The sequence below is a fragment of the Perognathus longimembris genome, chromosome 20 (assembly GCF_023159225.1).
Source record: "Perognathus longimembris pacificus isolate PPM17 chromosome 20, ASM2315922v1, whole genome shotgun sequence".
NCBI classification, from domain to species: domain Eukaryota; kingdom Metazoa; phylum Chordata; class Mammalia; order Rodentia; family Heteromyidae; genus Perognathus; species Perognathus longimembris.
In genome coordinates, this window is record NC_063180.1 from 45,363,279 (window position 1) to 45,385,530 (window position 22,252).

Below are 22,252 nucleotides of genomic sequence, written 5' to 3' on the forward strand. Positions count from 1 at the left end.
CCTTCCGTCCTGGCTGGGTGGGCATCGGAGCTCCGCCTCCCCCGCTCCTGCTCCCTGGGGCGGGATTTATCTCACCCCGTGGCACCTCTTGCAGTCAGAGGGACAAATTATGAGGCCCCATCCGTTTCCTACTTCTCTGCCGTGGTCAGCAGCCGTGCTCACACGAGGCCCCGGCTGTCCACAGGGGAGTCTTCATTCCTCTCAGGGACCGAGGGTCCTGAAATCCTGCCACAGCCCAAGTCCGTTTAATTAGGGAACTGCTTTGCATAAAGGATTGCCAATTTGTCTTTGCTACTACTTAGTCTATTAAGTGGAAGGGCTGAGCCCCTTGGCACAAGGAAGAGAAACCGAGATAATAAAAGTAATGCCCAGACTTGATGAAACTAGTCTCCTGTGACCTAGGGAGCTGTAGTTTCTAATTAAAACATTGTTCTCATCCAAAGCCTCCCTCCATGGGATGGCGCTTCATGACTCTCTGGAAATTCCCTCCCATTTCATTACTGGAAGGAACCTAATGCGCACGTGCTGTCAGCCCTTCCCTGCGTTTACATTCCGCGTAGTGGGTAATTAAATGTGGTCTGATAATTGAATTAACTCAAATGACAGGTCATTTCACTGCCTGCCGATGGCCGTGTTGGGAATAAGCACCTCGGCATATTGGTTGGGTGAGGGGCTGCTTTTTTCTGGTTGTGGAGCTCTCGTAGCTCCCCGCTGGGCCAGCCGCCGTGCTGCGGAGGTGGGAAGCCGGGTGCCCGGCCCTGTGGGAACGCGCTGCAGATCGTATATCTGCCCTGCCCCGCGCCAGGTCTCCTCAGGCTTCCAGGAACGCCACACCAGGTTGGCAGGCTGGGCTCGAGGCTCTGCCGGAGGCCGCGCGGTCTCCAAGTCCTCCGACGTAACTTGAGGACGGTGGGCGGGAGGATGTGCATTGGACCAGGGGTGGACCCGCGGTCTTCACACGGGCCAACGCTCCCCCACAACAGCAGCAGAGACGCTTCCCTAGTGTGTGCGTGCGCGCCGGGCCTGGGCCTTGAACTCGGGACCTCGGTCAGCACTGCCCCTGAGCTGCTTTTGCTCAAGGCCAGCACTCTGCCACTTGAGCCGCAGCGCCACTTCTGGCTTTTTTTTTTTTTTTTTTTTGGTAGTTTAGTGGAGATAACAGTCTCAAAGTCTTTCCTGCCCTGTGTGGCTTGGAACTGCGATCCTCGGATCTCAGCCTCCTGAGTAGCTAGGATGACAGGCGTGAGCCACCGGTGCCCAGCTAGTTTCCTAGTTCTTTCCATCTCCAAGTGAGAGAGACACGGGCATAGTTTGTTTTCAGTGCTAGGATTTGAACCAGGGATTCTCGTGCCAGCCAAGTGCTCTACCACTCTGCTACCTTGCGGTCCAGTGGCGGCAGTGAGGGTCAGGGGTTAGAGCTCAGTGGTGGAGGGCTTGCCTGGCATATTGGGAGGCCCTGAAAGACAAACAACCAAAAAAAAAAAAGAAGAAGAAACTTTCCAGAATCCCATTCCAGCTTCAGAGCTGTTGAAGGGAGGCTAAGTCCTGTGCAAACATTGCTGCTGTGTTCTTTGTCTTTCTCTAAGGCAGACGCTCCGCCCGAGGCCACGCCCACTGGGTGAACGCCCTCAGCCCCTTCCAGCCCGTGAACCCCTGGCTGCTGGGGGGAAGGGGGGCTGCACCGCTGTGGGGCTCCTCATTCTTCAGCTGCCACCCCAACATTCAGGTTCCTGTGCTTTTTTTTTTTTTCTTGTGTCAAAGATACAGTTGCACTCTTCTTTTTAAAGCTAGTTTTTTGTTGTTGACTATGATTTGTTTTTTAATTTGGTTTCTTTGAGACAAGGCCTCCCTAGGACAGCTAGCCTAGCTTACACACGCGCCTCCTTCCTCAGGTCCCAGTGCTGGGATGACAGGCGTGCCCCCCACACCTGGCCTGCAGGGCGTTTTCCAGGAGATAAATATCATTTCTAAGGAAGAACCTAAGAATTTCCACAATAGAACCATTTAGGACCAAATTTCTCTCCCTGTGACAGCCACAAAGAAAACTGGGGGGCTGGGGGGGTCCAAAAGTTGAACAGAGAGTTCTTAACGATAAAGAACTCTGCCTGAACGTTTATGTTGGGACTTGGAAGGAGTGGCGTGGCCGGTGGAAGGGTGGAGACATCGCCGGCTAGAATGCTCACCCGGCAGACCAAAGCGCCGACCTCCCCCAATCCAAATGGCCTTGTGAGTGAGTGTTCCTACACGGGGCCAGTGTGAGTGCCCCCCCCCCCCACGACGAGCAAGCGAGTGGCTACACTCACCCCGCCCCGGGTCCAGCGGGACTTCCTGCTCCAGGGCCCACGGAGGCCTGGGATCTCCCGCTGGGGCTTTGAACCAGAAATTCTCGAGCTGTGCTCGCCTCCCTCGCACCTGTGAAGCAGAGGTCAGGGCACCTCTCTCTTCCTAGATGACATCCGTCCCGACTCATGGGAACCTTGTTGTGGTTTTGTTGTGGTTTTGTTTATTGTGCTGGTGCTGAGACTTGAACTGGGGGCCTGGGCACTGTCCCTTCCTTTTTTTCACTCAAGGCTAGCACTCTACTACTTGAGCCACAGCTCCACCCGTGGCTTTGTGGTGGTTCAATCGGTAAGAGTCTCAAACTTTCCTGCCTGGACTGGCTTCAAACTGTGATCCTGGGATCTCAGCCCCCAGAGTAGAGTAAGCTATGACAGAGCGGAAAGGGCTTAAGAGAGGCAGATTTGGGCCCTAGAGGGGGTTGGGGGCAGGGGACCCAATGGACCAGGATGGTAGTCCTGAGGAGGTTGGGCTAACAAGATGGATCCAGTTGAAATAGATTGCTTGCAACTATAAAAATAAAACAATGAAACCTGGAGGAAGGAATGCAGCTCTTGCCCTTCCTCTAGCCAGACAGTCATTTTCATGGCACTGATAGTGGGCCTGGTCACCTAGACCGAAGCCCCTACTCCTGACTCTGGCACGGAGGTCTGAAAAGAAATCAGTGTAAATCATTTATCTTTTTCTTGCTTTTCCGGAAACTTGGGTTCAGAACTGTCCCATAAAACAACTGCCATAAAACAGCTATCTACCACCTGTCATCACAGCTTAGAAGATGAAAGGCAGCCACAGCTTCATCTTGGAGAAACTTTGTGTGTGCCAGTACTGAGTCTTGAACTCAGAGCCTGGACACTGTCCTTGAGCTTTCGCGCTCCAGGCTAGCACTCTACCATTTGCACCACACCTCATTTCTAGCTTTTTGGTGGGTCCCTGGCGATGAGCTCTCCTGGACTTTCCTGCCAGGGCCGTACCAAACTCCGCTCCTCAGATCTCAGCTCCTCAGCAGCTCGGATGACAGGCGTGAGCTTGTCATCGGCCTCTGGCTTGGATAGATAAACCGCTGAAAACTGGGATTGCATCACGTGTTTGCGGTAGCCAGAAGAGCGGGGGGCGGGGGGGGATAGGCCCTGTGAAGGCCTCCCTCAGATGCAGGGTGACATGAGGCTCATCGCGGTCTTCCAGCTCCATCCCAAGACCAGACCCCGCTTCAGAACGGCAGCGACAGCCACGAGCCCGTGACCTACGCAGGACGTCCCAGCGGCTCCGGAGGCTGAGATCTGAGGAGTGTGGTTCAAAGCCAGCCTGGGCGGGAAAGACCAGGAGACTCTCCTCTCCCATGAACCATGGGGGAAAAAAAGGCAGAAGTGGCGCTGTGGCTGAAGTGGTAGAGCGCTATCCTTGATCAAAAGAAGCTCAGGGACAGCGCCCAGGCCCTGCGTCCAAGCCCCAGGACTGGCCAGAAGAAATGCGCTTCTGCTCACAGATTCCCCGCCCCGATGGCCTCCTTTCAGCCCTGACACTGGACACCGCCTAGCGCCGGCCGGCCTGTCCCTGCTGTCAGCGGCTTTCTCCATCTGTTAGGAAACCAGAGAAGCTCTGGGTGTCCCCTGCCCTGGGGAGGGGGGAAGTCTCCACCGGGGACCCAAATCATGTAGCTGCACCCCAGGAGAGGCCCCCTCCTCAGGGAGCTTGGTCGGAACATCACCCCGTGAAAGGGAGGGGACCGCACACCCAAACAAACACATCTGCCCAGTGTGGGCAGGGGCTTGTCTGCAAACACCCCGCCCAGCCGCGCGGAGGTGCCCGGGAGCCCGCGGCTGGAAGGGGGGCGCGCATGAATCAACGTGAGCATTTAATGGGCCTTAATTGGAACCTGATCCTGCCATACTTAGAGCCGGGAGATGAAAGCAGAAGAAAGCTGAGAGACCATTTATTTCACTTGGGAAAGCCGTAAACTGAAACTACAAAAAGATTTGACTGCTATTATATTTTTATGATTAAATACAAATTGTCGCAGACGGAGTGCCGATGAGCCCAGAAAGGCTCCGAGTGGAACACGCCCGGCCGCCTGGCAGCCGGGAGGTTTGGGGCCCGGGAAAGCTGTCTGCCGCTGGGTGCTGCCGCTGTCGGCCAACCTGCTCTTCCGCCGCCCAGCTCTGCAGGCACAAGTGGCCAAAAGCCACTGCGATGGGGGTGTTGTAAGGCATTGTTAAGTCCTGTGCATCCACTTTACCTCCCTTCCCCCACTCCCCATCCTGCTCTTCTGTAATGGGCAGTCTTTTCAGTACTGCTGCGGGGGGGGGGGGGGGGGGGGTTGAGACAGAGAGACAGATGGGGAGGGGAAGGAGGAAAGAGAGAGAGAGAGACTGGATTAAAAGTCAGAATATATGTCGGCTGCTAGTTGCTCTCACTTGTACTCAGGAAGCTGAGATCTGAGGATCATAGTTCAAATCCAGCGTGGGCAGGAAAGTCCTGTGAGACTCTCATCTCCAATGAACGACCAGAAAGCCGGAAGTAGCGCTGTGGCTCAAGTGATAGAGTCTTGAGCAGAAGAGCTCAGGGACAGCGCCCAGGCACTTAGGTCAAGCCCTATATGTACTAGTTAGAAGTCTGAACTGGCATTTCTAATGTAGTAACTTTTTCCTTAGGAAAAAGTATATTGTAACTGAAAGGAAAATTGTCCCAGAAGAACCACAGACCATAGGCGAAGTCACGTAGAGCAAAGGAGTTTATTGCCAGCAGGACCGGCAAGGCCAAGTTCCCACAGAGGAGAGGAAAATGGCCCCTGAACTCTCTTTTGGGGGGGGTCTTTATACCCTCCTGCAACTAAGGTGGGAGGTGCTCCGCCTGCCCCTTGGGTAGCCAGGGGCGGAGTCGCATGGCCAAGGGCAGAGTTCATGGGGCGGGGGGGGGGGGGGGGGGACATTCTATAAGCTTACAGTAACCTCTCCCCATTCCCATTCTTGTATTAAAATGTAACACTTTGCCTAGGTATGAACAGAATGCTGGGAACTAAGGTCTGAAAACTCACTGGCCCTCTAGTGTCCTGTCCCATCTCCATCCCTCCCCCCCCCCCCCAACTGGATCTCCCTGTACATTACGCAGCGATTATGTGACCTAGAAACCATGGCTCACGTCTGTAGTTCTGGCTCCTGCGCAAGTAGAAATGGGAAAGATCACATTTTGGGTCCAACCCGAGCAAAACTGTTGTCAAGATCCCATCTCAACAGGAAGCTGGTGGTGCGTGGTAAAGGACTGTCGTCTCAGCTGATGGCTGATTGGAGGGCATTGGCTGGAGGGCGGCCACCCAAGGCCAGCCTAGGCAGCCAAGAGGAGGACTGCCGTGAGACATAGCCAGAGCAGAGGGGGCCGCCGGGGTGGGGCGGCGGCAGCGTGCTGGCCTGGGGAGCGGCCGGCCCCGGGTCCAAACCCCAGTGGACATTCCCTCCCATGCTGTGCAGGCGGGCGGGGAGTCCGATCACTGGTGTCATGGCGGAGCTCCTGGCTCCTCAAGCTGGCCTGGCATTTGAGATCATCTAGCCCAGGGCTCCTTTGAAGGCAGTTTAAAACATGCTTCTCTTAAGCCCCCGACTTTTCCTCATAGAATAGGCCACGTGAAAGGCAGAAGGGAGGCCTCAGCCTAGAACGGAAGCCTTGGGGCGACGCCTTCCCTGCCCTGCTCCCTCCCCCCCACCCCAGCCACACCCCCTGGGTCCCCATGAGAAACCAGGCGGGGCACCATGGCTGGGCCCCCTCACCCCAGCTACTGGGGGGGGGATTGAGGTCTGAGGACTGGGGGTCCACACCAGCCCCGGCAGCAAAGTCCCTGAGACTCTGCTCCAGTGAACCACCAGAAAGCCAGAGTTAGAGCTGTGGCTCAAGGTGCTAGAGCAAAAAAATGCTCAGGGATAGTGCCCAGGCCCTGAGTTCAAACTTCAGGACTAGCACCAAAAGAGAAAAAGGAGGTGAGAGAAAAGAGGGGACGGGGAACCCCGTCGGGGTCGTCAGGAGAGGGCTTTGTGGTTTTCTTTTTTTGCTGGCTTTGGGCACCGTCCCTGCGCTTCCCTTCTGCCTTTTTGGTGCTTGACTGGACCGAGACTCTGAGGGACTTTCCCGCCCTGCCCGGCTCTGGCTGGCGGTCTGCGGTCCTCGGCCTCCGCCTCCTGAGTGGGAGGGGGGCGGGGGGGCCGGGGAGGCTGCTGCTCAAAGGCTGCCACACCCCACCCCACCCCCGGCTAGACCCCTGAGCTGAGGCTCAGCTTTGAACTCATGTTAAGGTAGAGGCAAGTTTGGGAGGAAAGGGCTAGCTTCTCCGCTTGGAGTGAGTATGTGGACATTGAGGCTCCCGCCACCCCCTCCCCGGGCTTCCGAGGTGTGACCGCCGCCTGGCCTCCTTGCTCCCGCTCTGGCAGGGGCCGTCCGGTGCAGACGAATCCACCAACCGCCTTGTTTCTGTCCTGCTAGAAAAATCCTCTTTGTTGCAATGACTTGCAGACTCCCTTGGCTGTCTGTTTTAATGAATTTAGCTGTCTAGACACCTAGTTTTGCCCCTCTTGAGGGCATCATGTCTCTTGACAAGAAAAGGGGAAAAACAAATCAAGAATTGTTAGGCATAAGGAATTCCCGTCTGGCCCGGTGGACTCCCCCTGCCCCGCTGACCGACCCACCCAACTGGTTTGCCTGAGGTTGAGCTGCTGAATGAGCGGCCGCCCCGCCCCCGCCGCCACGGGGGGGGGGGGGGGGGACAGCCACGGGGCCCCTCCCGGCAGATGCGCTCACCCACGCCGCCCACGGTGTCATCTGGCTGCAAATGCTCTAGGGCCAGCAGGCCCCACTGCTACGGCCAACAGAGCCTGTGCTGCTTGAGAGCCACAGGGCAGGGCTCCCCCGGGGCGCTAATTAATTGATTAGGGGCCTCTGTCCCTTTGCTTTGTTTGTCCTAATAAGGCGGAGGGCCTCCTCTGAGCCTCTCCCTCCCCCAGGGACATAGAGGACCCCGGGTCTGCCTCTGGGCTGGGGGGGGGGGCTCCACGTCCTCAAGCTGAGAAGGGAGCGCCAGGGAAGGCCCACTCGCTTGGGGAGCCCTGCCCTGCCCCCGCCCGGGTCCGTGGGGCGCCCCAGCCTGCGCAGCTCCCAGCCGCCCACCGTGCTGCTCGGCAGAACCGGCGGAGCACGGCGTCCTGCTTGGCCGCGAGGTCCTGGCCGGCACACGGCCGCCAGAGGAGGCCTCGCCCCGGAGCAGGGCTGCCCCCGCCACAGGGGAAGCTGGGATAGGAGGCGCCTGCGGGCCCCACGCCCCATGGTCGCAGACATGGAGTACTCCCCCAAATCGTGAGGGCCGCCAGCCGCCTGCTTGCGTAGGACGATGAGCCCAAGGCCGGCGGCTCACGCCCGCAATCCTCGCCACCCAGGAGCCTGCGTCTGAGGGTCGCCTCCGAAGCCAGCTTGGACAGGAGCATCCATAAGACTGTGGCCTCCTATAAGCTACTCAGAAAGAGCCGGAAGGGGCGCCGCGGCTCACGCGGTGGAGTGCCAGCCTTGAGCACAGAGAGGCTCAGGACAGCGCTCCCCACACACAAGATGAACTGTAAGACTCCAGTTAGCTTCTCGCCCGTGGTCCATCCCGCGGCAGGCCGGAGAATCGCCCGCGAGAGCCTCGAAAGCCCCTTCTGCTCCGACACGACGGGACTCCTCCCCTAGGAGCTCCGATTGAGTGAGAAGGAATGTACTTGAAGAGCTCTTGGGCCAGGAGTGGGGCTCGAGCTCAGGCCCTTCCTCTCCCGCTGGGTTTTCAGTCAGGGCTGCTGCTCTACCCCTTGAGCCACAGCTCCCCTGCCAGCTCATTGCTGGTTCACTGGGGAGGAGTCTCGCGGACTTTCCCGTCTGGGCTGGCTGTGGTTTGGGACCCTCCAGTCTCCGGAGCAGCCCGGGTGTGGGGTGGGAGCTGCTGGCCCCTGGCTGGCATGGCTTCCTTGTCCTCAGGTGGCCAGGCTCTTTGGTTAGCTCCTGCTGTGGAACAACGTTCCGCCTCTTGGGATCTGGAGATGGCTTTCGGCTCCCCTCATCTTCCTGCACCCCGCGGGGCGGCCGAAGCGCACGGTTTGGCCTCCTTGTTTGTGTGTGTGAGGCTGGGGCCGGGCCTTGAACTCTGGCTTGCACTGGCTCGGCGTGTTCACTGGAGGCTGGCGCTCTACCCTCGAGCCACAGCTCCCCTGCCAGCTCCTCGCTGGTTCAGAGGCGTCTCACGGCTCTCCTGCCTGGGCTGGCTTTGAACCACAGCCCTCACACCTCAGGTTATCGGTGGAAGCCGCTGGCAGCCAGCCAATAATAGCATTTTAACAATGAAGGTTCAAAGAAAAACTTGTTCTTCATTTTTGTCCAAAGCGCGGGGGGCGGGGGTTCTAATAATGGTTCATTATAAATCCTAACGCGGTGAGCATTCGGCTGTGGTACGGAGTAGGCAGCTAATAATTAAAATACAGGTTTAAGTCAATGCTTTATCAATACACTCGACCCCTGGGGTGAATTTCCTCAGCCTCTTCAGGCGCGGGCCGTGCGCCTCGTATGGAACGGTCAGCGGTGCCAGGCTCTGGAATTCCTTGTGGATTTGAAGGCATTAGCAAGGCCCTTGCGCCCGTCTCGGAAGGTTTTTTGATGTCATTTTAGCTATTGAGCAAAAATATGTGAACTATTACCTTGTTGATTTTGTCCTTAAACCCCTCTGCATTATCATCTGAGAATGTGTTCTTAGAGTATTGTTAAAAGGACTTTGAAAACTTGTAAATCCCAGTAATTTATGTTTCTCCTGCCTCTGCCGGTCCATTCTGTCCTCTGGTTTTAATTTGAGGGCAGTCCTGTCTGACTGTGTACCTGTAAAACTGGGTTTCTCGGAGTACAGTTTACAGCCGTGACCCCGGCTCCGCAGCGCGGCTCGGCTTCTCCGGAGCTTCTTCCTGTCTCAGGAATTGGGCCCGAGTCACCCAGCTCTTTCCTATTAGAACTGTCTAATCAAAAGTTACTTGAAACAGATCTGATGGTGGCCTTTCTTGGTTTCTCAGGGCGCGCGGCCCATTCATTGCATCGCTCGATTTCGGGAAATGTACACAGTTGTAAACCTAGACTGCTCCGAGACAACGGGTCTCGTTTATCTAAACAGTTCCCCTTTCAGAGTCGGGGGCTCCGATGGAAGCCCAGATAAGCAGAGCGGGTTGGACGGGGAGGTTTCTGTGCCGGCCCCGGCTGAGCCTGCCCCGTCCCCTGCCGAGGGGAGGGGTCCCTGCGCCGGGGCCGGCCCCGGGCCCCCATACGGAATCCATCTGGTGCACACAGGCAGGCTGGGTCAGACTGCGGGGGGGGGGGGGCAGCCCGGAGTCCACCCCGCGCTCCCCGGCCCCGGCTCTGCCCTGGCGCTGAGGAGCTGGGCCGCCAAGCCCGGGCCGCAGGACGCGGGGAGAAAGCAGACGGCGCCCGTTGTGCGTCCTTCCCCGTGTGTCAGCTCGTGGCTGCTTGGTTCTTCCTAGGCCGGCACTGGGACTTGAACTCAGGGCCCACGGCCCTGTCCGCTAACTTTCCCACTCAAGGCTGGTGCTCTACCACTCAAGCCACGTCTTCGCTTCTGGCTTTAGCTGGAAAGAAGAGCCGCACAGACTTTCCTGCCCTGGCTGGCCTCAAACCGCCATCCTCCCCCCTCAGCCTCCTGACTAGCTGAGCTGAGAGGCGGGGGGGGGGGGGGGGGGCGTCACCCTCAGGGCCCGCAGGAGCCTGCGAGCTTTCCCTCACGCTGACAAAGGAGATTTTTTCCCTGCTCTTTTGCAAAGATCACTGAAGCCGCCGGGCCTTCCTGTGTTTAGTCCTCCCTGTTTTGGGTGCTTCCGCCCGGGGCAGGCTGGGGCCTGCGGCTGCTCAGCTCCTCCTCTCCCCCCCCCAGGTAATCGTGCAGTCGGGCCGCCACCCCACCGTGCTGCAGAAGCTCTGCCAGCTGCCCTTCCCGTACTTCAGCGACCCCCGGCTCATCAGAGTGCTCTTCCCGTCGCTGCTGGCGGCCTGCTACAACAACCGGCAGAACAAGGTCATCCTGGAGCAGGAGATGAGCTGCGTGCTGCTGGCCACCTTCCTCCAGGTACCCGCGCCCCCGCGCCCCCCTCCTCAGGCCGGGCCAGGCCCCCCCACCCCCCCACCACGGAGGATGGGGGGGCGGGACTGCGCCCTTCCATCAGCTCTCCAGGTTACGCAGCCCAATTCCAGTTGTTAAAGAAGTCGCCTGTGGTCTGGTGGAAACGTGGCGTTGTTGTACACCCGGCCCCTCGTTTCCCACGGCGGTGACGTAGGCCACGACGGCCAGTGTGCCTTCGCTGGTGTGCACGGCGGCCCGTGTGCCTTCGCTGGTGTGCACGGCGGCCCGTGTGCCTTCACCGGTGTGCACGGCGGCCGGTGTGCCTTCGCTGGTGTGCACGGCGGCCCGTGTGCCTTCGCTGGTGTGCACGGCGGCCCGTGTGCCTTCGCTGGTGTGCACGGCGGCCCATGTGCCTTCGCTGGTGTGCACGGCGGCCCGTGTGCCTTCACCGGTGTGCACGGCGGCCAGTGTGCCTTCGCCGGTGTGCACGGCTGGTGTGCATGGCTGGTGTGCGTTCGCTGGTGTGCATGGCTGGTGTGCATGGCTGGTGTGCACGGTGGCCGGTGTGCGTTCGCCGGTGTGCACGGCTGGTGTGCATGGCTGGTGTGCCTTCGCTGGTGTGCACGGCTGGTGTGCACGGTGGCCGGTGTGCGTTCGCCGGTGTGCACGGCAGCCCATGTGCCTTCGCTGGTGTGCACGGCTGGTGTGCACGGCTGGTGTGCATGGCTGGTGTGCGTTCGCTGGTGTGCATGGCTGGTGTGCGTTCGCTGGTGTGCACGGTGGCCGGTGTGCCTTCGCCGGTGTGCACGGCTGGTGTGCACGGCTGGTGTGCACGGCTGGTGTGCACGGCTGGTGTGCGTTCGCTGGTGTGCACGGTGGCTGGTGTGCCTTCGCCGGTGTGCAGGGCTGGTGTGCACGGCTGGTGTGCCTTCGCCGGTGTGCACGGTGGCCGGTGTGCGTTCGCCGGTGTGCACGGCTGGTGTGCACGGCTGGTGTGCGTTCGCCGTGTGCACGGTGGCCGGTGTGCGTTCGCCGGTGTGCACGGCTGGTGTGCACGGCCGCCGCCGGGGCCCCCAGTGGGTTGCTGTGCGCCGTGCAGCTTTGTCGCCGCTGCTGTTTCCTGAGAGGCCCCCGCGCCTTCCTGTGCCGAGGCGCAGCGCAGCCGCACGCTCACGTGGGGAGCGAGAGACAAAGCAGCGCGCGTGCGCAGCGGCGCCTCCTGAGCCCCGGCCCGCGCCACCCAAGACGAGGCTGTCGGGGCACACACGCCGCCCGGGACACACACAGGGCCGGGGCACACACCCCGCCCGGGGCACACACCCCGCCCGGGCTCTCACACTCGGCCGGGCACACACCCCGCCCGGGCTCTCACACTCGGCCGGGCACACACCCCGCCCGGGCTCTCACACTCGGCCAGGCACACACCCCGCCCGGGCTCTCACACTCGGCCAGGCACACACCCCGCCTGGGCTCTCACAGTCGGCCAGGCACACACCCTGCCCGGGGCACACACCCCGCCCGGGCTCTCACACTCGGCCAGGCACACACCCCGCCCGGGGCACACACCCCGCCCGGGCTCTCACACTCGGCCGGGCTCACACCCCGCCCGGGGCACACACAAGGCCGGGGCACACACCCCGCCCGGGCTCTCACACTCGGCCGGGCACACACCCCGCCCGGGCTCTCACACTCGGCCGGGCTCACACCCCACCCGGGGCACACACAAGGCCGGGGCACACACCCCGCCCGGGCTCTCACACTCGGCCGGGCACACACCCCGCCCGGGACACACACCCCGCCCGGGCTCTCACACTCGGCCGGGCACACACCCCGCCCGGGGCACACACCCCGCCCGGCTCCCCCGGGTCTTTCGTTTTTCAGCTTTGTTCTCACATTGGCGTCCGGGTTGTTTCATTTTCAGAACGCGATCCGTTCGTGTATCTAGATGGCCTACAAGTGCGAATTTTCAATCTGTCTTACTGAAGGGGAAAATCTCAGCGAGCTCTGCGGGCTCCCCCCCCCCCACACACGGGGTCCCTGTGCTCTGGGCGCCGGTGGACGCGGCCCTGCCGTGCGGACCCCACTGCCAACCCCAGCGGCCCGGGAGCGGGCGGGCGGGCGCCACCGAGACGCCGCCAGGCCTCCCATTAAGACCAGCAGCGAAACCCACAGCACGCGTGCTCGCGCAGGGCTGTGGAGGGAGCCGGCCCGGGGCGCCCGGGAGAGCCAGGCTCCTCCCCTCCGCGCGGTCTCCACCGTCCGTCCGGACCACAGCTCTCGGGAGCCGAGGCCAGCCCAGCCCACGCAGAAAGACCGTAGCTCAGAACACCAGCCAAAAATACACAGATCCGCATCTAAAATAACAGTTACAGTTCCTATGCTAATCGTACGCTGATAATAAATTATGTCCCTTTCTCTGTTCTGAAAAAAACCCATATTTAACACTCAAAAGGTAGAAACGCTACAAAAATGTGTCCTCTATTGTCTATTTAGGATGGCCTGTTAGAGAAGCCAACTTTTCTGTAAGTGGCTATGCTGAAAGAAAGAAGTATGCGTTGAATTTTAATTTATTACAGTGGCTCTAGATCTTAATAGTCACAAGAAAATGATACCAACATGGGAGCTGATGGTTTATGATAGTTTTGTGAAGATTTACATATCGTAGACCTCATCCTTTCCGTCGAAAAATAAAATTAAGAGTTGAAGCTCCGGCTTCAGATATATAAAGAAAGCCATTTATCAATACGGAGCTGCGGGGGGAGGGAGGGAGAACCTGGCTTGTGGGGGGGGGGCAGGGGGACCGGGCTGGAGCTGCGGGGGGGGGGGGGGGGCAGGGAGAACCCGGCTTGTGGGGGGGCAGGGGGACCGGGCTGGAGCTGCGGGGGGGGGAGGGAGAACCCGGCTTGTGGGGGGGCAGGGGGACCGGGCTGGAGCTGCGGGGGGGTGGGGGGTGGGGAGGGAGAACCCGGCTTGTGGGGGGGCAGGGGGACGGGGGGCTGGAGCTGCCGGGGGGGGGGGTGGGGAGGGAGAACCCGGCTTGTGGGGGGGCAGGGGGACCGGGCTGGGCTAATGAAGGGATTGCGCACATTGCTTATACCCATGAAAACAATGAGAGCTATTGACACGGAGGGGGAGGGGGAGGGGGAGGGTGGGGGAGGCTATGGGAACGCGTTGTACGCGTGTGGAAACGTCGCGTCGCGTTGACACTCCCCCTCGTACCATTCATAGGTGCTTACAAAATAATAACAATAAAACATTCAGCTGCAAAATGACCATATGCTAGAAACAAAATCTTAGCAGGCGTGGTGGTGCACCCCCATCTATAATTCCTGCGGGGGGCAGCGGGTTCGGGGGTTCCAGCCAGCCTGGGCCACATGAGGCCACGCTGTCTGCAGGCTGGGGCGGAAAGGGCTGTGGAAGCTGCCGGGCCGAAGCCGCGACTTTGGCTGGGTCTGGAGTTTTCTCGAGCTATAGAGCTGCAGTGTGCGGGGAAGGCGGCGCGCGGTGTTCAGCACACTCGCGTGGCCGCTGCTCACGGCCTCCTGCCCTTCTCTCCCACGCAGGACTTCTCCTCGCAGACGCCCGGCCCGGCAGAGCGCCACGCCTCCCAGCACAGAGGTACGTCCGTCTCCCCGTCCCCACGGGGGCCCACGGGGGCCCAGGGCCGCGCACTGCCCCGCGCTGGGCGTGCGGCCGAGGGCAGAGCGCGCGCACAGGGCTGCCTCCCCGCGGGAGCCCCGGGTTCGATTCCCCAGCACCGCACGCACAGAAGAAGCCGGAAGGGGCGCCGTGGCTCAGGTGGCAGAGTGCTAGCCTGGAGCAAAAGGAAGCCAGGGACAGTGCTCAGGCCCTGAGTTCAAGCCCCAGGACTGGACAAAAAAGAAAGTACATCACCAAAAAGCCCCGAGGTGCGTCCAGCAGGGACCCGGGTGCGGGAGGACACGAGGGAACTGATTGTGTCGTGAGGCCCGGCCAGCACAGGAGCACACGACGCCTTCGTCATGTCGCCTCGTGCAAGACACAGAAAAGGCCGAGTAACTACAGAACCTAGTCAGATCATTAATACCGGCCAGTGTCACCCAGAGAAACGCGCGTTTCCCCACCCACGTTCCAGACAAGGTTGCTAGCAGCAATCGCCCATATTTCCCCTTTCATTTGAAGCGCTTGAACTTTGTATATCTGAATGCTTGTCCTGGGGCTTGAACTCAGGGCCGAGGCACCGTCCCTCAGCGTGTGTGCCACTTGAGCCCTAGCTCCACTTCCGGCTAGTTGCTGGCTCGTTGGAGGTAAGCGTCTCATGGACTTTCCTGCCTGGGCTGGCTTTGAACCGCGGTCCTCAGATCTCAGCCTCCTGGGCAGCTGAGCCACCAGAAAGCCACCAGCTGCGCGCAGCACTTTACCTTTTGGTTGAAAGTGATGGTTGGGGGGGAGGGAGGGTAGCCTCGGGTGCTCAGGTACTTACTTAGCACGCACACCATCCTAGGTTGATCTCCAATACAGCAAACACTGAAAATGTTTAACCAAGTAATTACTTTACGTGGAAGGGGAAAAAAAATCCCATCAGGTGAGTTGAGTGGCCCCGAAAGCCTGCCTGCTGTGCTGAGGCGCGGCTGAGTCTGGGGGTGCTCCTCCAGTAGCCCGCGGCCACGAGCACCATTCAGCCTTTGTCTGCGGGGCGCCGCCGGCTGCTGGTGTTTGGAGTTTAGAGCGGAGCCGCTTCCCGCAGGGCGCTCTCAGGTCGCACCCAGGACCCCTTGCTCGGGGACATGTTGGCTGTCACCCCCTCCCCCCCAAAAAAGCACAGGTGTTGGAGAACACACAGAAGACAGTGTCACCTTTACAAAATGTTGTGCTTTATTCTCTGGTAACTCCATAACTTTCCACAAATCCATTCGCAGTCAGAAGTAGAGTGCAAGTCCTGTGTGTCCTGACTCAGTCCCAGCCAAGGACGGAGGGAGGGAGAGAAGGGAGGAAGGAGAGAGACACGAAAGGACTCCAGAGGAATCAGCGAATTGTTACTGTTGCCTACAGAAGCTTGAATTTCAAATGTATGAGGATACTTACAAAAAAAATCCTAACATTTTTTATTGAATTACTACATTATTACCAGTAAGACTGGTAGACGTGTGTGTGTGTGTGTGTGTGTGTGCGCACACCAATACTGGGACTTGAACTCAGAGCTTTACTCTGGCTTAGCTTTTCCATTCAAACCTGGTGCTTTACTACTTGAGCCATACCTCTGGCTTTTAGTTTCTTGAAGATGAGAGTCTCCTGGACTTTCCTGCCTGGGCTGGCTTTGAACCCTGATCCTCACTTCTCAGCCTCCTGAGCAGCTGGGATGACAGGCACCCAGCATGCTTGCTTTTTCTCCTACCCCAAAAGGGGAGCCGCCACTTGCTGCCTGTCTGGACAGGAGACCCCCAAAGCTGCCTCCTTCACTTGGGGGGCTGAGGCCTGGAGTCTCCACCTGTCTTTTCCCAGGGCCCACGGTTCCTGCTTTTCTGGAAGGGGCCTGCACCGCCTTCCTGACGGCAGCCCAGCGGCCTGGCCTCGTGCTCAGTCAGGGTAGATGGCCTTAAAACGCCTGCCTGCCTTCCTCCGCGCCCCGTTTGGATGTGTGCGCCTCTTGGCGGAGCGGCCAGGGCTTGAGCCATGGCACAGACAGGCTAAGCTTGAAGGGGCGGCCTAGGTGCCCCGTGTCCGCCCGGCTGCCCAGGAGACGCGCATCTCCCCACTGGCCACCAAGACCCAGGGAGAAGACGTACGCGGCTCCATCTTGGGCTCCGATACCAAAGTTCGTTTTCACGAATTAAATGTGTTCCCCTCAGGAAAACGCGCTGCGTCCCACGACCGCCTGGACCTGGCCAGCAGGTTCCCCCCGCGGGCCTGGGAGGACGCCCGCCAGTTCTTCCTGAAGAAAGACACCGCCTGACGGGCCGTCGCGGGGTCCCTGCGCCCCGCGCGGGGCGCGCCTGGAGGAGCCGCCCGCCGGCTGCGGTGCAGATCCGCTATACATAGTCCCGGCCTATTTATGATTCCTGTAGATACTTCCCCATTCCTCCCGGCTTGGCGAGGCCCTTTCCTTGTGCAGTTTCTGCAGTCTTGGCTTCTCTGTGGTGAGCGCACACCCGACCCGCGCGTCCTGCGGTGAGATTAGACGTGAGGCCGCCGGTCCTGTTGTAATAAAGTAACTTATTCCGTTTGCAGCGTTGTGTCCTGTGACGCTCATTCAGGCCCTGGAGGTCTGGGTGATGGGGGGGGGAGGGGAGGGGGGCTGGGAGGGTGAGCCCGCGGCCCGGCCCCCCATGGAGGGTGGGGGGGCTGGGAGGAGCCCGCGGCCCGGCCCCTCACGGATGGAGGGTGGGGGGGCTGGGAGGAGCCCGTGGCCCGGCCCCCCACGGATGGAGGGTGGGGGGGGCTGGGAGGATGAGCCCGCGGCCCGGCCCGGGCCCCCCCCCTCCCCCGCCGCGCTTGGCTGTGCGCTCCGCTCCCTTAGCCTGAAGCCCGGGGAGGCAGCCGCGCTGCCCCCCCACCTGTTCCCCCCCCCCCCCCCCCGCCTCCAGGCCCCCCGGCCGGGCCGAAGCCGCCCTCCCGCGGGGCGGGCCCACCCCCACCCCCACCCCCACCCCCACCCCCACCCCCACCCCCGGCCGTCGTCCCGGGCGCTTCAAATCCAGCCGCTGCTCGGTGCGCGGTGTGGCCCCGGCTGCGGGACCAGGGGCGCCCGGGCCGGGACCCCGAGATCCGGGCCGCACGACGGCGGCCGCGCTGGGAGACCCGAGACCAGGTCCTGGGGAGGGGCAGCCTCGCCCCGCGTCCCCGGCTCCCCGCATCCCCGGCTCCCCGCATCCCCGGCTCCCCGCGCCCCGGCTCCCCGCGCCCCGGCTCCCCGCGTCCCCGCAGCCGCCGTGCCCTCCCGCCAGGACTCGGCGGCCGCGCGGGGACCCGGCTTCCCGCCTGCGGGGGAATTCACCCCAAACTACCGGGAGGCCGCGACTCACCTCGGCCCTCCCTCCGTGGGTCCCCTCGGGGCGGCCGGGTGGGCGGGCGCGGGGGCAGCGCCGAGGAGAGGCCGCAGCCGCCCCGGCCCGGCGCGGGCTCTGGAGGGCAAAGCCCCGGCCTCGCCCCGGCCCCGAACCCTGAGCCCAGCTCGGCCGCGGCCTCGGGACGGCCGGGGAGGGAGGGAGGGAGGGAGGGAGGAGAGGGGAGGGAGGGGGGAGAGGGGAGGGAGGGGCCGCGGGCGCCCAGCGCCTGCGCGGAAGCCGAACCTCCGCGCCGCCGGGTCAGCTCCGGACTCGACGAGAGGAGAAGCCGGCCCGCCCGCCCCCCCCCCCCCGGGGCCGCAGCCCCCCAGCCGTCCCCCCCACGCCCAGCCCGCCCCCCGGGCCCGCAGCCCCCCAGCCGTCCCCTCCACGCCCAGCCCCGCCCCCCGGCCCTCCCCCCCGGGCCCGCAGCCCCCCAGCCCTCCCCCCCACGCCCAGCCCGCCCCCCGGGCCCGCAGCCCCCCAGCCGTCCCCTCCACGCCCAGCCCCGCCCCCCGGCCCTCCCCCCCGGGCCCGCAGCCCCCCAGCCCTCCCCCCCCGGGCCCGCAGCCCCCCAGCCCTCCCCCCCACGCCCAGCCCGCCCCCGGCCCCCCGCAGGGCTCCTGCAGTGGCCCCCGCGGCCGCCTTTGCCGGCGCCGTCCCGGCTCCCGCGCGCTCCCTTCCCCGCCCGCGGCCTCGGCGGCTCCGGGGCCCGCGTTCACTGTCCCGCCCGGCGGACCCCGCTCCACCGCGGCCCGGCGGGAGGCGCCAGGCTCGCCCCGGACCCCCGGTCCCGACCCCCCGGGCCCCCCGGCCTCCCGGCCCCGGACCCCCGGCCCCCGGGACGGCGGCCTTGGGCAGAGCCGCGGTTCAGCCCAGCCGCGTTTCTCGTCTGTTTTTCGGCGGCTTTGGCGACACAGAACCGCCCGCGCCCCCCGCCCGCGCCCCCCCCGCCCGCCCGCCCGCCGCCCCGGTGCGGGGCCGCCACCTCCCGGGCACCGCCCCGCCCGACGCCGCGCAGCCCAGCGCGCTGACGAGCTCCGGGAGCGAACCCCGCGCCCCGCAGCCTCCCGTCCTCGCCCCCCGCGCCGGGCCGCCCCCTCTTCGACCGGGCCCCCCGGGGCGCGAGCCCGCGGCCCGGCGCCCGCCCGCCCCTCCCTCCCCCCCCGCTGCCCCGCCGAGCCCGGCCGGCCGCCCCTCTAGGGCGCGGAGAGAAGGTTCCAGAGCGGACCCGGCGGGCGCGCGCCCGGGAGCTCCGCCGGCCGCACACCCAGCCCGGCAGCCGCCCCGACCCACGACGGCCCGCAGGCCTCGAGGAGCGGAATCGGGGCTCCGGCCGGGGGAGGGGAGGGGAGGGGGGAGGGGGGAGCGGGGAGGGGAGGAGGGGGAGCGGGGAGAAGGGGGGAGGGGAGCGGGGAGAAGGGGGGAGGATCATTTGAATTAGCTCGGCCGATGTTTCCACCTGGGAAATAAACACGTGTACCCACGAAAAGGAAAAACTCGGGGCTCAGCGACGCGGTTCACACGGCCTTTATTCCCCCGCACCGCCCCGCGCCGCCCGCGGCCGCGCTCCTCGCCGTGCTCGCAAGGGCGGCGAGCAGGCTCACAGTGTTCGTTAAAGGAGCGGACGGGACCGGGCACCGGCGGCCACGCAGCCACCCCGCGGCTCCGGAGGCGGAGACCCGAGGATCCGAGTTCCCAGCCAGCCCGGGCAGCCGAGCCTGCGGGCTCCCACCTCCAGCGAACCACCAGGAAGAAGGGAAGGAAAAGAGAAGGGAAGGAAAGGAAAGGGAAGAGAAGAGAAGGGAAGAAGAAAAAAAAAGGAAAGAGAAGAAAAGGAAAGGGAAGGGAAGAGGAAAAAAAAAGGAAAGGAAAGAGGATCCGAGTTCCAAGCCAGCCTGGGCAGGAAAGTCTGCGGGCTCCCATCTCCAGCGAACCACCAGGAAGAAGGAAAGGAAAAGAGAAGAGAAAAGAAAAGAGAAGGAAAGGGAAGGGAAGAGAAGGGAAGGGAAGAAAAAAGAAAAGGAAAAGAAAAGAGGATCCGAGTTCCGAGCCAGCCCAGGCAGGAAAGTCTGCGGGGCTCCCATCTCCAGCGAACCACCAGGAAGAAGGAAAGGAAAAGAGAAGGAAAGAAAAAGAAAAGAGAAGAAAAGGAAAGGGAAGGGAAGGGGGGAAAAAAAAAAGAAAAGGAAAGAGAAGGAAAGAGGATCCGAGTTCCAAGCCAGCCCGGGCAGGGAAGTCTGCGGGGCTCCCACCTCCAGCGAACCACCAGGAAGAAGGAAAGGAAAAGAGAAGAAAAAAAGGAAAGGAAAGAGAAGGAAATGAAAAGAGGATCAGAGTTCCAAGCCAGCCAGGGAAGGAAAGTCCTGGAGAGTCCTATCTCCGGCTTACCACCAGGAAGAAGGAAAGGAGAAGAAAAGGAAAGAAAAGAGTAGAAAGGAAAAGAAAAAAGAGGATCCGAGTTCCAAGCTAGCCGGGGCAGGAAAGTCTGCGGGGCTCCCACCTCCAGCGAACCACCAGGAAGAAAAGAAAAGAAAAGGAAAGGGAAGAGAAGAAAAGAAAAGGGAAGGGAAGAGAAGAAAAGGGAAGGGAAGAGAAGAAGAAAAGGAAAGGGAAGGGAAGAGAAGAAAAGGAAAGGGAAGGGAAGAGAAGAAAGGAAATGAAAGGAGGATCCGAGTTCCGAGCCAGCCCGGGCAGCCAAGTCTGCGGGGCTCCCACCTCCAGCGAACCACCAGGAACAAGGAAAAGAGAAGGGAAGGGAAGAAAGGGGGGGGGAAGCGAAGCCAGCCCGGCGCGGGGCTGCGGGGCGGCGTCCAGGCCCCGCGCTCAGCCCCGCAAGCCACACACCGTGCAAGTAACGCAAGATGAGTGAAGCGCGATGGCGACGCCGCTGCGCCCCGCGAGCCACCGGGCAGTGGCCACACTGGGGGTGCGGGGCGCCCCGAGGGCCCGGCCCACCTCCGGCCCCCGCTCCGTCCCGGCCAGGCTCGAGGTCGCGGCCCCCCCCCCCGCGTGGCTCCGGGTTCGCGTCCCGCGCCCGCCGTTTCCTGCGGAAGCCCCGCAGTCCGGCCACCTACCTGAGCGGGGAAGCCGAGCCTCGCCCGGGGGCCCAAGGGCTCAGTGCGCGGAGGGGGCGAACCCGAGCCTCGCCGCGAAGCGTGCGTGTGCCCGCGTGCGTGTGCGTGAGCGTGCGTGAGAGCGCGGGGCTCAGCGCCTCTCCGTTATTCCCGGCCATCACGGAAAGCGAGAAAACAAATTAGGTCTAGGGGTTGAAATGCGCCACACGCGGGGCCCGGCCCGCCCTCCTCCTGGGCGCCCCGTCCTCTCCGGGGCCCGGCCCGCCCTCCTCCCGGGCGCTCCTTCCTCCCCGGGACCCTGCCCTCCTCCCCGGGGCCCTGCCCGCCCTCCTCCCGGGCGCCCCGTCCTCCCCGGGGCCCTGCCCGCCCTCCTCCCGGGCGCTCCTTCCTCCCCGGGACCCTGCCCTCCTCCCCGGGGCCCTGCCCGCCCTCCTCACGGACGCCCCGTCCTCCCCGGGGACCCTGCCCGCCCTCCTCCCGGGCGCTCCTTCCTCCCCGGGACCCTGCCCTCCTCCCCGGGGCCCTGCCCGCCCTCCTCCCGGGCGCCCCGTCCTCCCCGGGGCCCTGCCCGCCCTCCTCCCGGGCGCTCCTTCCTCCCCGGGACCCTGCCCTCCTCCCCGGGGCCCTGCCCGCCCTCCTCCCGGGCGCCCCGTCCTCCCCGGGGCCCAGCCCGCCCTCCTCACGGACGCCCCGTCCTCCCCAGGGCCCTGCCCTCCTCCCAGGGGCCCCGCCCTCCTCCCCCTCCTCCCGGGGTCTCCTTCTCCCCGGGCGCCCCCCCCTCTGGCCTTCCCCCCTTCCATTTCGGGTCTGGAAAGAAAATAAACCCCGGCCACGCCAGGCTGGCTGCGGGGGGAGGGCGGCTCCCCGGGCCCGCGCGGGCGGCGGGCGGGGGCGCGGGGGTTCGCCGGCAGGTGATGCCAGAGGCAGATAAGGGGCCGCCGGCCGCGTCCCGTCTAGACGGGGGAATTCACCGACGCGGCGGGGGCCTCGCGCGGAGCCCGGCCGGGCCGCCGAGCTGCGGGGCCCCCGCCCGGCCTCGGAACCTTCGAGATGGCAAACGGATCGCGGGCCGGGACCGCGGGCGGGCGGTGGGGAGCGGCGAGCAGCGAATGCGCCGGCTTGCGGGGCGGGGGGAGGTCGGGCCCCCCAAAACTCCGGGCCCGCCGGGCCCCAGGGGCGCGCGGGGAGCGGGGTGCGTGGCCGGGACTCCCCGCGCAAACCCCGCCGCCCCGCACGCACGCACGCCCGGGGCCCGCGAGGAGCGCGCGCCGCTCCCGGAGAGGCCTGGGCGCGCGCGGGCCCCGCCCCCCGGCGGCACGGCGTCCAATCGCCGCCGGCCCCGCCCCGAGGGGCGCGCGTGCCCGGCGCGAGCCGCGGGGGCGCGCGGGGCCCCTCCCCCACCCCCGGGAACCCAGCTTTCCCCGGGACGGCGAGGAGCCCGGCCGGCCGGGGCGCGCGCGAGGGGACCAAGGCGACGGTGGCGACTCTTTATTGGGACCGGAACGCCCGTCCTCGGCGAGCGGCTGCGCCGCAATAAATAACAATAACTTAGCGGGCGCGGGCGCCCGGGCCTCCGCCCGCCCGTCGAGGGGGAGGCCGCCCGGCCCCGCGCCGCCCCGCGCCCCCGGGGCTGCGGGGCTCCTCGGGTCGCCGCGTCGGGCCGGGGCGCGGGGGACGCGGGGGCCCGCGCCGCCCTCGCGGAT

At 63.6% G+C, this 22,252-nt stretch overlaps 1 protein-coding gene across 3 annotated transcripts in view; it reads left to right on the forward strand.

Annotated features, from left to right (window-relative positions):
• Window positions 1-16,596, forward strand: part of Scaper (S-phase cyclin A associated protein in the ER) — a 178,062-nt gene extending 161,466 nt beyond the window's left edge. For all 3 annotated transcript variants that reach the window (XM_048329993.1, XM_048329994.1, XM_048329996.1), the window contains exons 30-32: window positions 10,265-10,456; window positions 14,014-14,068; window positions 16,279-16,596. In XM_048329993.1, coding sequence (XP_048185950.1) covers window positions 10,265-10,456; window positions 14,014-14,068; window positions 16,279-16,382 — 351 coding nt within the window. In that variant the 3' untranslated portion in view covers window positions 16,383-16,596. The remainder of the gene's footprint in view (window positions 1-10,264; window positions 10,457-14,013; window positions 14,069-16,278) is intronic.
• Window positions 16,597-22,252: the final 5,656 nt, after the last annotated feature.